The sequence below is a fragment of the Daktulosphaira vitifoliae genome, unplaced genomic scaffold, assembly GCF_025091365.1.
Source record: "Daktulosphaira vitifoliae isolate Bord-2020 unplaced genomic scaffold, ASM2509136v1 Scaffold_2, whole genome shotgun sequence".
In the NCBI taxonomy this organism is placed as follows: domain Eukaryota; kingdom Metazoa; phylum Arthropoda; class Insecta; order Hemiptera; family Phylloxeridae; genus Daktulosphaira; species Daktulosphaira vitifoliae.
Genome location: NW_026099573.1, coordinates 35,635,618 through 35,648,284, shown reverse-complemented (window position 1 = coordinate 35,648,284; position 12,667 = coordinate 35,635,618). Strand labels below are relative to the sequence as shown.

General features: G+C 28.5%; 2 protein-coding genes across 10 annotated transcripts in view; both read left to right on the top strand.

The window, feature by feature from the left end:
- The window catches only part of LOC126899801 (uncharacterized), a 73,504-nt gene that overhangs the window by 11,801 nt on the left and 49,036 nt on the right, over positions 1–12,667 (top strand). For 7 of the 8 annotated variants that reach the window (XM_050675020.1, XM_050675013.1, XM_050675012.1 and 4 more), the window contains 2 exons: positions 9,724–9,984; positions 10,046–10,360. In XM_050675020.1, the coding sequence (XP_050530977.1) occupies positions 9,735–9,984; positions 10,046–10,360 (565 nt within the window). In that variant the 5' untranslated portion in view covers positions 9,724–9,734. Of the gene's footprint in view, positions 1–8,307; positions 9,069–9,723; positions 9,985–10,045; positions 10,361–12,667 lie in introns of those variants that run through there. The other variant, XM_050675014.1, reaches the window with a different exon arrangement.
- LOC126899802 (uncharacterized protein DDB_G0289917-like) overlaps positions 1–12,667 on the top strand; it is a 145,235-nt gene that overhangs the window by 100,202 nt on the left and 32,366 nt on the right. The gene's annotated exons all lie outside the window — the stretch shown is intronic.

Sequence of the window (12,667 nt, the reverse complement as noted above, 5' to 3'; positions counted from 1 at the left end):
GAGAAGGAGCTGACACGACCGCGGGGTGTCAACGTGTGACAACGCCGTGGCCGTGTCATCACTTAATTCACTTTATCACAATATCTTCAGAATCCATCTCGTGATATTTCATCTGCCATAAACTACGCAATATCTATACTTATTGGTTATGTTTTGAACTTTTTTTTTTCTCCAGACAATTATTCGTATTTGGTGATAGATTTTATGTTGGGCCCCTCCCAAATAAATATCCTGACTACGTGCCTGGATGTATCAACATTTTCAGTTATGAGCTGACGTATTACACTTATTGCAGAGTCCAACTCCAAAGAAATAGTTACAGGCTCATGGTTCTAACATGACTATCGGCTGAGCTTGTTTACGGTATGTTTTTATATCTCTTGATAACTGAAAATGTTGATGTTTATCTGTTGTTGTTTTTGTTTACATCTGATTTTTGTTTTTGTTGTTTATAACATTTTTAGCATTTAGTTCTTCCTTTTCTACACCGGCTATTTTCTGTTATGTTAATTTTAGTTTTTTCACACATTAAGTTATTTTCTTTGTTATTTCATGATTTTCTTTTTTCCTGGTGTATGATTGGTAATTAAGTCTTGCTAATAGCCATCCATATTCTCTGTTATAATTTTCTAGACATTTTTCGAGTTCTTTGCTTCTTTGTACATCCGTTGGTTAAAATGAGCTTCTTTGTTATGACTTTGTCAAATTGGATATCTGTCCACTGTTTTTGGCGTATTCAGCTACTGCGGGTTTTTCTGTCCTTTGGTAATCTACGTATTTTTCGTGTTAAAAAAATGTATTTTTTTAATACAACGATCAAAAATAAAAGTAATTAAAATTAAAAGTAAATAATTAAATTGTTAAATCGCAACCGCGGCAATTTCTGAGTACTTTGCTAGTCGTCCAATTTTTGTGCTGAGTTGTAAGATGGTGGNTTCTGAGTACTTTGCTAGTCGTCCAATTTTTGTGCTGAGTTGTAAGATGGTGGGCCCATACGTCCCTGATATTGCCTATTTAGTTATTGATAAACAAAAAAAAAACAGCGTGTGTTATGAGTACGCGTTGATGAAGCGAAACTTCTTTCATAGTACTGATAGAATATTAGGTTTGTATTGGAATAAAATAAAAAAATATACCTAAACATTTTATTTTCAATTAAAATTAATTAAGTAAAATTAAAACTATATTAAAAATATTATTAATTTAAAAAAACTAAAAAATATTAAAAATATTAAACTCAAAAGCCACAAAAAAATTAATGAAAAGTCGCGGATACGTATTTCGGAAACAATGTTACCATTATCAACGCTAAACACATACTGACACCCCGACTAGAAAAAACTCCCTTATATACCCCTAGTGACCTTATCACCTAGTGACGTTATCACTAAGTAATGTTATCACATTTTGCCAGTTTATACAAGTTTAATAATGAATTTTTCAGTGGGCCAAGATCCCAATTAATTAAATTGTTTTTATTTTTAAACATTTCTATTGCTTCTCTGATATTAAGTTCTTTGTAATTATTTACGTTTTTAATTAGTTTTATGGTTTTAATAGAGTGATTATGTGTCAATAAATGTTCGGCCACTGGAGATTTCTCAATTTCTTGATTTTTAATATTTCTTAAGTGCTCTTTAAACCTGACCCCTATATTTCTTTTTGTTTGTCCTACGTAACATTTATTACAACTTTCACATTGTATTTTATAAATGCCTGATTTCCCCCCTTCATCTACCTTATCTTTAGGGTTACCTAATAAATCTCTTAAATTATTACTCTTAGATGTTACCAAAGTAATACCAAAATTCTTAAATATTTTAGTTAATCCATTTGAGATGCCCGGATAAAATAAAATTGGTGATCTAATTACTTTTTGTTCCCCCTCGCTGGAGAGTGTACTAGCTGCCCTCCTTTCTTTTTTCCACTTTTGTTTTCGGACTAATTTCAAAATTATGTTTTCGTTATACCCATTAAATTTAGCTATTTCTTTTATAACCACCAATTCTTTATCATAATCTATTTTATTCATCGGAATATTAATTAATCTGTAAACCATACTATTAAAAGCTGACAATTTGTGTTGCCAGGTGTGGTTCGATGTGTTCGGAATGTATCTGAACGTGTGTGTGTTTTTCCGATAAATTTCAAAATTTAGTTCCCCCTCTGTTCTTTTAACTAATAAATCCAAAAAAGGCAATTTTCCCTCTATTTCTTGTTCATATGTAAATTTAATCGATGGGTAAAAAGAATTTAAATGTTGTATGAAAACCCCCATATTAAAATCTTTATTTATAACTGCAAAAATATCATCGACATACCTAACCCAAATTTTTGGAAAATCACCAACATTACTTTTTAGTGTAATACTAAAAAAAGAAGATTATTATGAAAGAGTATCAAGAATGATTCAAGAGGGTCCTTATAAAGAAATTAAAAAGATGAGATGGGTAAATAAAATATCAAAATGGAAAAAAAAAAATTATTAAAATACTGCATTAAAAATAAATGATTGTTTAAAGTAAAATATATTTATTATTTTCATTTTTTGAATTAAAAAAAATTAGTTTATCTACGTTTTTAGGTAATAATTTATTATATCTGTTAGGCTAACTATTTTACCCGCTTTGAAAAATACTCTTTCTGATGCCTACGGATGTAGCCGGAATGCATGAGTATTTCAATGCAATTTCTGACAGTGCCCCAAATATTTGATTGTTATTTTTCCAAAATAATATTGGACCATCTTTTATGTTTAAAAATTGTACATAAAAATATTGTTTACATAATAGTTTTGTTGTGATTGAGAGGTAGTTTGAGAACGAAGTGTACAGACAGTTAAGGAATAGGTACTTTTCAAGTATAAATGTAAGAAAAAAAAAATTAAGTAGATTTTCTTTGGGTATTGAATTTGATCTGCTATTAGATTCTGAAATCGATCTCTGGTATAATTTGTTCAGTTCTCGAACTACTCGAGGGAGCTAAATTAAAAAGTTAATTTTAATTAAGTTAAATATTATAATAATAAATTGTTAATATATTTTTTTTAAGATTCGTTAGAAATATTGATTTCATCCTGTTCTTCATTTTGAGCTGATAATTAATTTGCTTTCAACACCATAGTATGTTATCTGTGTAAATGATCCCAAACATTTCATGTATTAAATTTGATAATTATTAGCATATTTTATTTTAAATTTACACAATTTACATATAACTTTACCACGAAAGTTGCGATCCTTGTCCACAAAATTCCATACATTTGATCGATTTGTTTTGTACATTTCATAGAGAAAACAAATTTAACACAAAACACCTTTGGTCAACGAGAAAAAGAACTGTGTTTTTTTTAATTTTCGACCCATATTTATTAGTTTTTACCAACTAGTCACAAACTAAAAATAAATAAAATGGTATTTTTTACTATTAAGTATTCGTTAATTAACTTCTTATTATAAATTAAGTGTATTTATTGAAAATTTTAGGTAGAAATATTCGAATATTTTTTAAAACGGTTCTGTAGCTTCATTCGAATAGTTTTTAAAACTATTTGATAGTTTATGCTAAAAATAAACTGTTTGGTTGTATAAAAACAATTCGAATAGTTATTCGATAGTTTAAAATATTCGAAAATGCCCATCACTAGTGATAATGTTAATATAACATATGGGCTATTTTGCAATATTTTTCATGTTTTCGTATACGATATTGCCAAGCACGTTATGAATCCGATACAGGACTAAGTGATAACGCTATATTAGTATTTGGATTATTTTGCAATTTAGGGAGTACTTCGTCGAATATTTCAATAAACTTCATCGCTCATTAAACTGGCAAATTAGGTGATACAAATATAGTATTATACTTAAAGTAAAAAAAATAAAGCTTAAAATACTTATTTATATGAATTTAATTTATTTAAAGAATTATTGAGATATTCGACGAAATAATTTCCTATATTTTTTGCATTATTCGGCGAACTTCCAAAATCATTTTTTATATACACTATATAATAGGCTATTAATAAAAATTAATAATTTTTATTAATTAAAGATTTACAAAAAAAAAAAATAGAAAATTTTAAAAGATAATTGCAGAAAAAAATGTTTTAAGAAATCAGAACAAGCTATTCCTTTAGGAAATACAAATATATATTCAAAAGAGTTAGATATTTTTTCGTTCAACAATGTAGAAAAGAATGTTATTAATTACTTAAATTATCATATGAATAATTTATTCAATTAATTATATGATATGATTTAGAACTTACAGCAACATGAGTGTTTTTAGTTATAAAATAACAACCGATATCGAAAGTGAGGATGATGTGTTGATTGCCGTGAAATACTTCAATAAAGAAAATTTGATGCCCTTATGATTCAGATAAGGTGAAAAATCCAATAAAAATAAATAAATAGGAGTAAGACATTAATGAGAAAAAGAGTCCCTAAAAGGTACATTAATATAATAGAAGATATGTATGATGGAACTTGTACCAGGGTAAAAAGCGTAGGAGATGTATCAGAAGGTTTTCGGGTAAGAGTAGGAGTGCACCAATGTTCTGCTTTAAGCCTTTACTTATTCTCTATAGTGATGAATGAAATTATTAGAGAAATATAATGAGGGATGCCGTAGTGCATGTTGTTTGCTGACGATAAAGTGTTAATAGGAGAAAATAGGGAGAAAATTAACCAAAGGCTAGAGGTATGGAGATAAGCTATTGAAGAAAAGGGTTTAAGAATAAGTAGGAGTAAGACAGAGTATATAGAGTACGAGTAGAGACAAAGGAAAACACGAGGTAGGTGAAATTAGGAGTTCAGTGGCAATAGGCGAGGACGTGATTAGAGAGATAGAAAGTTGTAAGTATCAAGATCAAGATCAGTCGTGCAAAAGAGCGGTGATATTGACGAGGATGTAAGACACTGGTTTAAGTGCGGGTGGTTAAAGTGGAGAGAGTACTCTGATATGTAATGCGATAAAAGAATTCTATCGAGGCTGAAAAGTAGATTCTGTAAGACTATAGTGAGACCAGATATTATATATGGTTCAGAATGTTGGGTGTTTGATAAGAAAGTAGATCAGAGAATGAGTGAAGAAGAGATGAGAATGCTTAGATGTATGAGTGGAGTGACTAAAAAAGATAGGATAAGGAACGAACTAATGAGAGGGAGAATAGGAGTAGTGTAAATTGTGGATAAGATGAGAGAACATAGATTCAGATAGTTTGGTCATGTTATGAGGAGAGAAGAATCGGAAGCTGTAAGAACAGGGTTAGAAATGAATTTTGAAGGAAGAAGAGGTAGAGGAAGTCCAAAAAAGAGATGGAGAGATGCTATTGAATCCTATTTGAGGACATCTAATGTGAGCGTAGATCATGTGGGAGATCGTGTCAAGTTTAGGATAAGGGTGATGATCCCAAGTAGTTGAGATTAAGGCAAAGAAGAAGGAATTAAATAAAATTAATCAAAAAGTAAAAAAATAAGCATATTTATTAGTTGTAGCTAATTTAAAATATTATATTTTAAATTAAGATTTTCCTAATTTATTTAAGTAAAAAAAAACCAGGCACATGGGGGGTCGCGGGCGCAGTGGTGACGTGGCATAGTTGGATCAAGCGTAATAATATCTGACAGTTATTAAAATCACAATAAAAAAAATCGGTTCGATGCAAATCTTTAGATAGTGTTTAATTTTAAAAAATTGGTGGATTATTCCAAAAACTACATAATCTGCTATTTCCTTATTAATATCCTGATTGAGATAATGTATGTCGAATGAAAAAGGGATATAAATATTATTTCTCATAAAAAAATGTATTGATCCATATTACATTTCATACAAAAAAAAATTTATTAATCTATACATTTTCCAAAAATTTATAGCATTATAAAGTTAAAAATATAAAAAAGAATTATTTTACATAAATAGTATTTTTTTAGCTTCCATACGAAGCTGAGAATATATAAATTTTACCATGTTTTTTTTTTTTTTTGTCTGTTGCCACTTTTTCTCAGCTCTCACTGGACCGATTTCTTTCAACAATACGTCAAAAGATCACAAATCGTATCTAGTTGGAGACATTACCCTTAAAAATTGAAAAATTTTCCTTCGTTCCCCGCAAATGGGGGAAATATCCAAAAAAAATACAAATTTAAAAATCGCTAATTTTCGAAATTTTTTTACTTTTTTTCTTAAAACTTCCATAACTTTTTCAAAAACCAACAAATCAACATAATTTTTTTTTATACTAAAACCTTAGATATTTCCCTTTAATTTGATATCATTTTTTTGAAAATCTAACACTTAACCTGCTCATTGGGGGGATTTAAAATAGCAACTTTTTTACAAAAACTAACTTTTTCAACTTAACTTTTGAAAATGTTCAGGAAATACTGCGTCCTTTAAATATATATCAAATTAAAGCTTATTTTATGTGCTATAAAATGAAAAAAAAAATTTGTTCCGACACTTTATCTTCTACATGCAAACGGGTGCCATAGTTAAGAAAACGCTTTTTTTGTGTTAAATTTTTCGATTTTCGATTTTAAATTTTCAACTTAAAAATGCTATAACTTTTCGAAAAATGTAAGGAGCACAAATTTTTTTTTTCCTAAATAATTANACTGAGCGAGACGAGACTGGACGTTTTTGTCGAAGAAACGTCGAGTTGCGGGTTAGGTTGTTGACGTAAGAATAACTATATACTTTTTGTAAGATTTAATTAATTTTTGTGTTATATTATATTTGACTTTTGTGTTTAATACTTTTCGTAAATAAAATAGCTATTTAAAAATCTTGACTTAGCGCAATATTTTATTTTCACGGTGATATCGAAAATTGTGTGTGTGTGTGTGTGTGTGTGCGGCTAGAGTCTAGGTTGGACTGCTGGTCCTTTAGTCAATCTTAATAATTAGTGTACGAGCTGGCTAGTGTTTGGGCTTAACCGTCCTTTAGTGGGTATAGTAAAAAGGTAGTTGTGCTGGTGGCTGACAAGGAGCCACCCTTCAGTCTGCTACTTTTGAGCTAGACCGTGCTGACGGGTCTAAACTCTACCCCTTTAGTGGTCCACTAATTAGAGAGATTGGGGCTGATCAGTTTATCCAACGGGAGGACTCGGGAAGAGCTCGAACGGCGAACTCATCGTCAATATATATATACATAAAACTTTAGTAAACCTTTGTGTCTACATTGGGGTACTACCGACGTACGACACTTACTATGTGGTTCTTTTTGTGGCTACGATTTATTTTTCCAACCCTCACTAGACCTATTTTTTTCAATGATACGTCAAATAATTACAATTCGTATTTAGTTGAATATATTACCCTCAAAAATTAAATACAAATCTCTTAATAAAATAAAAAGAAGATTAACTTATTCTATTTTCTATTTAAATAATGTCAATTTCAAACTTGAAATTTGAGCTAAAAGTTATGGTAATAAATTCATTTTCACTTAAAAGGACAAAAAAAAGTAGGTTCANTAAATTCATTTTCACTTAAAAGGACAAAAAAAAGTAGGTTCAAAATGATTACTTTTAACATATTAAAAATCAAAATCAATAATAATTTGAAAACAATTCAATATAACAATTATATAATATATAATTTTATATTATATTTTTGAATATAAGAATTACTAATCTGGATATAATTAAGGAAATAGTTGATGTTGCTTTTGTAATTATCCATCAATTTCTTATAATCTATGAACAATACGTCAAAAGATCATAAATTGTATCTAGTCGAAGACATTACCTTCATAAATTAAAAAAATTCCCTCGTTCCCCGTAAACGGGGAAAGTTTCCCAAGAAATTACAAATTTTATTGAATATCAATTTAATACTAAATTTAATTACTATAAATATAAATCAAATAACTAATCGAGATAAAATTAATGGAATAAGTGTTATTGTTTCTTTTGAAATAATCCATTTATTTTTTTAAATTCAACATTATCTACAGATTTGTATCGAAGCGTTTCTTATGATAGTGATTTTAATCACTGTCAGATTAAATCTATACTGGACCCATCTATGCTAAGTCCCCACTGTGCCGTGATTCCACTGTGCTGGGTTTTTAATTTAGCATGTATGCAATATACATATATTTTTTGTAGTATTTGTGTAATTAAATTATTTATATAATTGTAGCGAATTACTTATACTAAATTCACATCAAGTGAATTAAATTAACAAATTATAAACGTATGTGTTAGTAAAAAATTATTGTTATTAAAAAGTATTATTTTAATATTACAATTTAACTTTTATATATATTCAAATTCAAAATATTTATATTATTACAATAAATTGCAAACAATCATTTAACATTAACGTTCATTGAACAATACCTAGAAGACTGTATACCTAATAAAAGAATTGAATTCGTTCATCGAACATATATGTTCGTCAAACAGACGATTCAAAAATAGGCCCCTTGTAAAAATTAAAATTTGACGATACATTTTATTAATATCAGTCGTAAAGGCATATCGGGTAACCGAAATAATGTTAGGACATGGAAAACATCACGTTACAGTTTCGACCCCACATATAAACACTGGTTTAACGACGTCCCGGATAACGCTTGACACGTCGAAAACACTCTTAATTTTACATAGACTTCTGAAGGTTTGTATACGGCCTGACGAAGAATAAAATATGATCCTTCCGATATAGCGGGTGACATGTGACTATAAATGCGCAATAAGACTCGCGTAAACGACTATACATCTCTAATTTTTTTCCAAATACGTAAAACATCGCTCAGCTACCGCACGTGAGCCGTAAAGAATATTGATTTTATGGTGACAGTACGCACTGACTAAAAAATAGAAAAACAACACCGGTGTGTGAACGCTGAGAATACCACTCCTAAATGTGAAGTGAGTATTCAATAAAATATACCTTTAATTTTTCGTTTGTACAGGCCGACACAAAAACTATGCCAGATTATTGGCCAGGATTCATCAGACTCAACGATATGACACAACTCCAAACACGTACATAATAATATTGGTGACGATAGTACTGGACACGACTACTATGACTTTCGTAGGCTAAGTGGTGAGAGGGGGTTGGGTAATGAAAATTTACGTGAAGCATAAGTGGGCTACACATGTAACTTTGGAACAAACATAAAACATATTTTAAATATCCGAAATTGTAAAATTGACTAAAAAGCAAAATGTAAATTGTAGATATGAATGTATTTATACACCAAGTACTTACAAATTTTTGTTATATCCATCAGTATATCGGAAAATAACAGATAATATAAAATCTTTTTGATTTTTAAAAATAAAAATAATTACAGTTCTTTTTTATATATGACGAACGTTTAGAGTAACAGATCTTTAATTGAAAAATGTTTATAATTTAGCTTTATAAAAAAAATGTAATAAGCAAAAGTTTCATATGTTTAGCTCAATGTGAGATGTATTAACAAAATTGTATAAAATATTTTATTTGCAATGTTCTATACCAACCATATAACTTTAACATTTCAAATGATTTAAAATTTCATATAGAATATAAAACTAGTTTAAATATTTAGTAATAATATCCCCATTTCTTTGTTTAATCGATTTAATCGATTTGACACTATAGACATATAATATGAAAAATGTTATAATCCATTAAAGCTTTAAAACTTAAAAAAATTTATTTAATAAAGAAAACGTTATAAGGAAAATATTTAAAACAATTTTTATTTTTGCAGAATCTATTCAGATGGCATCTCAATCTTCAAAACCTGGAGTAATAAAAACGATTAAGAATATGAACTTTGATGAAATAATTTACAATATTCATATGATGAAAAAGTTCCAATTATTGTTATTCATAATATCAATTACGTTTTGTTTTTTTTTTATTATATTTGTGTTATTAATTATACCTTGCAATTGGGCAGATAGCAGTCTAAAATTGGAAATGGATAACAGAAAATCATTTTGGACCGAGACGATTTTTACTGATATAGGTATGCTTACACAAACAAATTAACGTTATAGTTTAATAAATTTATATAATTTACATTGTAGAACTAAAAGGAAAGCCGAGTCTTATTGAGTTTAATAAAAAATTATTGAGGTTAGTATTTATAGCACGAGGATCAATTTTCAATAGTCAATCTGTACCACCTAGAACGGAACGATTTCCATCGGGTGGAGGTGGTTTGTTTCAAATGGATACTATTACTGGCAAAGAGATGTGGCGTAAACGCTTAGAGCCACTGCCAGATAAAGTTGATTGTACACTACTAAACAAACATTACGAGGGTGATAGTGAAGTATTTTGCATTGTTGTCGCTTCTAATGGTAACCTATTAGGAGTTGTATCAAGTAAACAACATAAAGGTAATTTATGTACTAGGTTAACTGACTTTTTATTTACATAATTTTTGATACTTCACATTCAAAATGACCCAACAATATTTTTTTAGAATTTCCCTTCATTGAAAAAAGAAATTTTGAAAATCGGATCACGCTAAGTAGTTTTCTATTTAAATGTATATATTTTAAATATACACAAGGTGAAACAGATCCAATTGACAACTCATATAACTTATGACTTACGTAACATTTTATACTTTTTATTTTTTAATCAATTTTTACAGTATAGAAATTTAAAATAATATTTTAAATAAAACATATTATGTTTTATGCAGTAGTGGCTTGTGGTTTTGACGACAGACGATCGCACCCCCCATTAAAATTAATTAAAAGAAGAACATTGATTGTATATTCTTAATTCTAAATTTTTAAAAAATATTTTTTATAACAATGCAAATTTTGAACATTAAAGTCGTTTCCCTCAGATACCAGGAGTATTTGCGGATATGCATGTACACACGAGCAATGTTTGGACAATCGACAGCGTCGTCGAACAATATTCTGAAACGTATAATATAAGCGAGGCGCAGCAATCGTGTGCGTGCAAGTATGGTTCATCTGCGATCTTATATCGCACTCACAGAAGAAGAACGACTCAACTCAATTATAATAATTATACAGTACAAGTAAAAATCATAATAGCTAAAAACAAATATTAAAATTAAAATTAAAATTATCATTCTACATATTGGTATTTACACTAATAGATTAAGATTCATATACTCTATCAAACTTGTATCCTACAAATTCTGTAAAGTTCTTGGGTCTAATATTAAAATTAGTTATGTTTATTTTACTTTTTATTTTTTTGTCATAAATTTTGAGTTGGGTCTATTAGTAATAATTAAGAAGACACGTATTATGATTGTTGCGTTACATCATATGTTATTTTATTTTTCGTAAGCTTAAAAATATATCAATTATCTGATAAGTCATAAGTATAAAATAAATTAAATAATTAGTTACAGTACTGTTAGAATAAAACTATATCTAAGTAGAAAAATATGTGTCTATTACGGCACGTACATAATAATTTACAATACAAAATGTCATGTTTAAATACTATTATAATAATTATGATATAATTGAGGTATTAAGTTTAGCTTACACAATTCTAGCAAATCAGATTTTTTCGCTGCACTTATTTTAGGTTGACAATCGTAAGTTTTTTTAAGTTCCATACTGTTGAAATTGCCATTGCGTGTTTCCCTTTTCAACTAATAAACAACAAAATAAAAAAAAAATTAGTTGACACATAGCGAGATTAGACCACTTTTTCATTCCTTGTTCTTTACAATATTTTACGGACATTCTGTACATTTTTGCTACATTTAAATTTCCAAAAATGTAAGTTCTAGGATTAATATCGTCTGAATTTTATTTTTAGCTTCGATGCGAAGCATCGAAGCTATTGGTTTTACTATGTGTTTTTTTTTTGTGTCTTTTAACAGAAGTGTTCCGGAAGGTAGACACTTTTATATATATCTTAAATTAAAGCTAATATAATGTACTTTATTATGAAAAAAAAAAATTTGACCTCTGGACTTGTCTTCGTGATGAAAATGGCTACCGAATGCTATTTTTGTTTGAAATTTCTCGATTTTATATTTTACATTTTTTACTTTAAAATGCTATAACTTTTTAAAAAATGTATGGATCAATACAATTTTTTCATGAAGAATAGTATTTATATACATCTTTCATTCGACATACTTTTTTTATAAATCAGACTATTTCATAATATACAGGGGGTGTTCAAATCTGAAAAATGCATATGAAAAAGAACAACCGTTAATTGCGAAAGCAGCGTTAAACAAAATTTGTAATCATTTATGGTAGTTAACAGGAAACTGCTGCTCTAACATTTTTTGACGATTTCATTTCAACCAATATAAAAAAAAAAAACCCAGCACAGGGGGGTCGCGGCACAGTGGTGATGTGGCATAGTTGGATCAAGTATAATGATATCTGACAGTGATTAAAATCACTATAAAAAAAAAACGCTTCGATGCAAATCTTTAGATAGTGTTTAATTTTAAAAAATTGGTGGATTATTCCAAAAGCTTCATAAACGGCTAGTTCCTTATTAATATCCTGATTAAGATAAAGTATGTCGAATGAAAAAGGGATTATTAAAAAATAGTATTTCCCATAAAAAAATTATATTGATCAATACACTTTTCAATAAGTTATAGCATTATAAAGTTAAAAATGTAAAAAATAAAATTCAGAATTTTCACACAATAATAGCATTTGGTAGCCATTTTCACC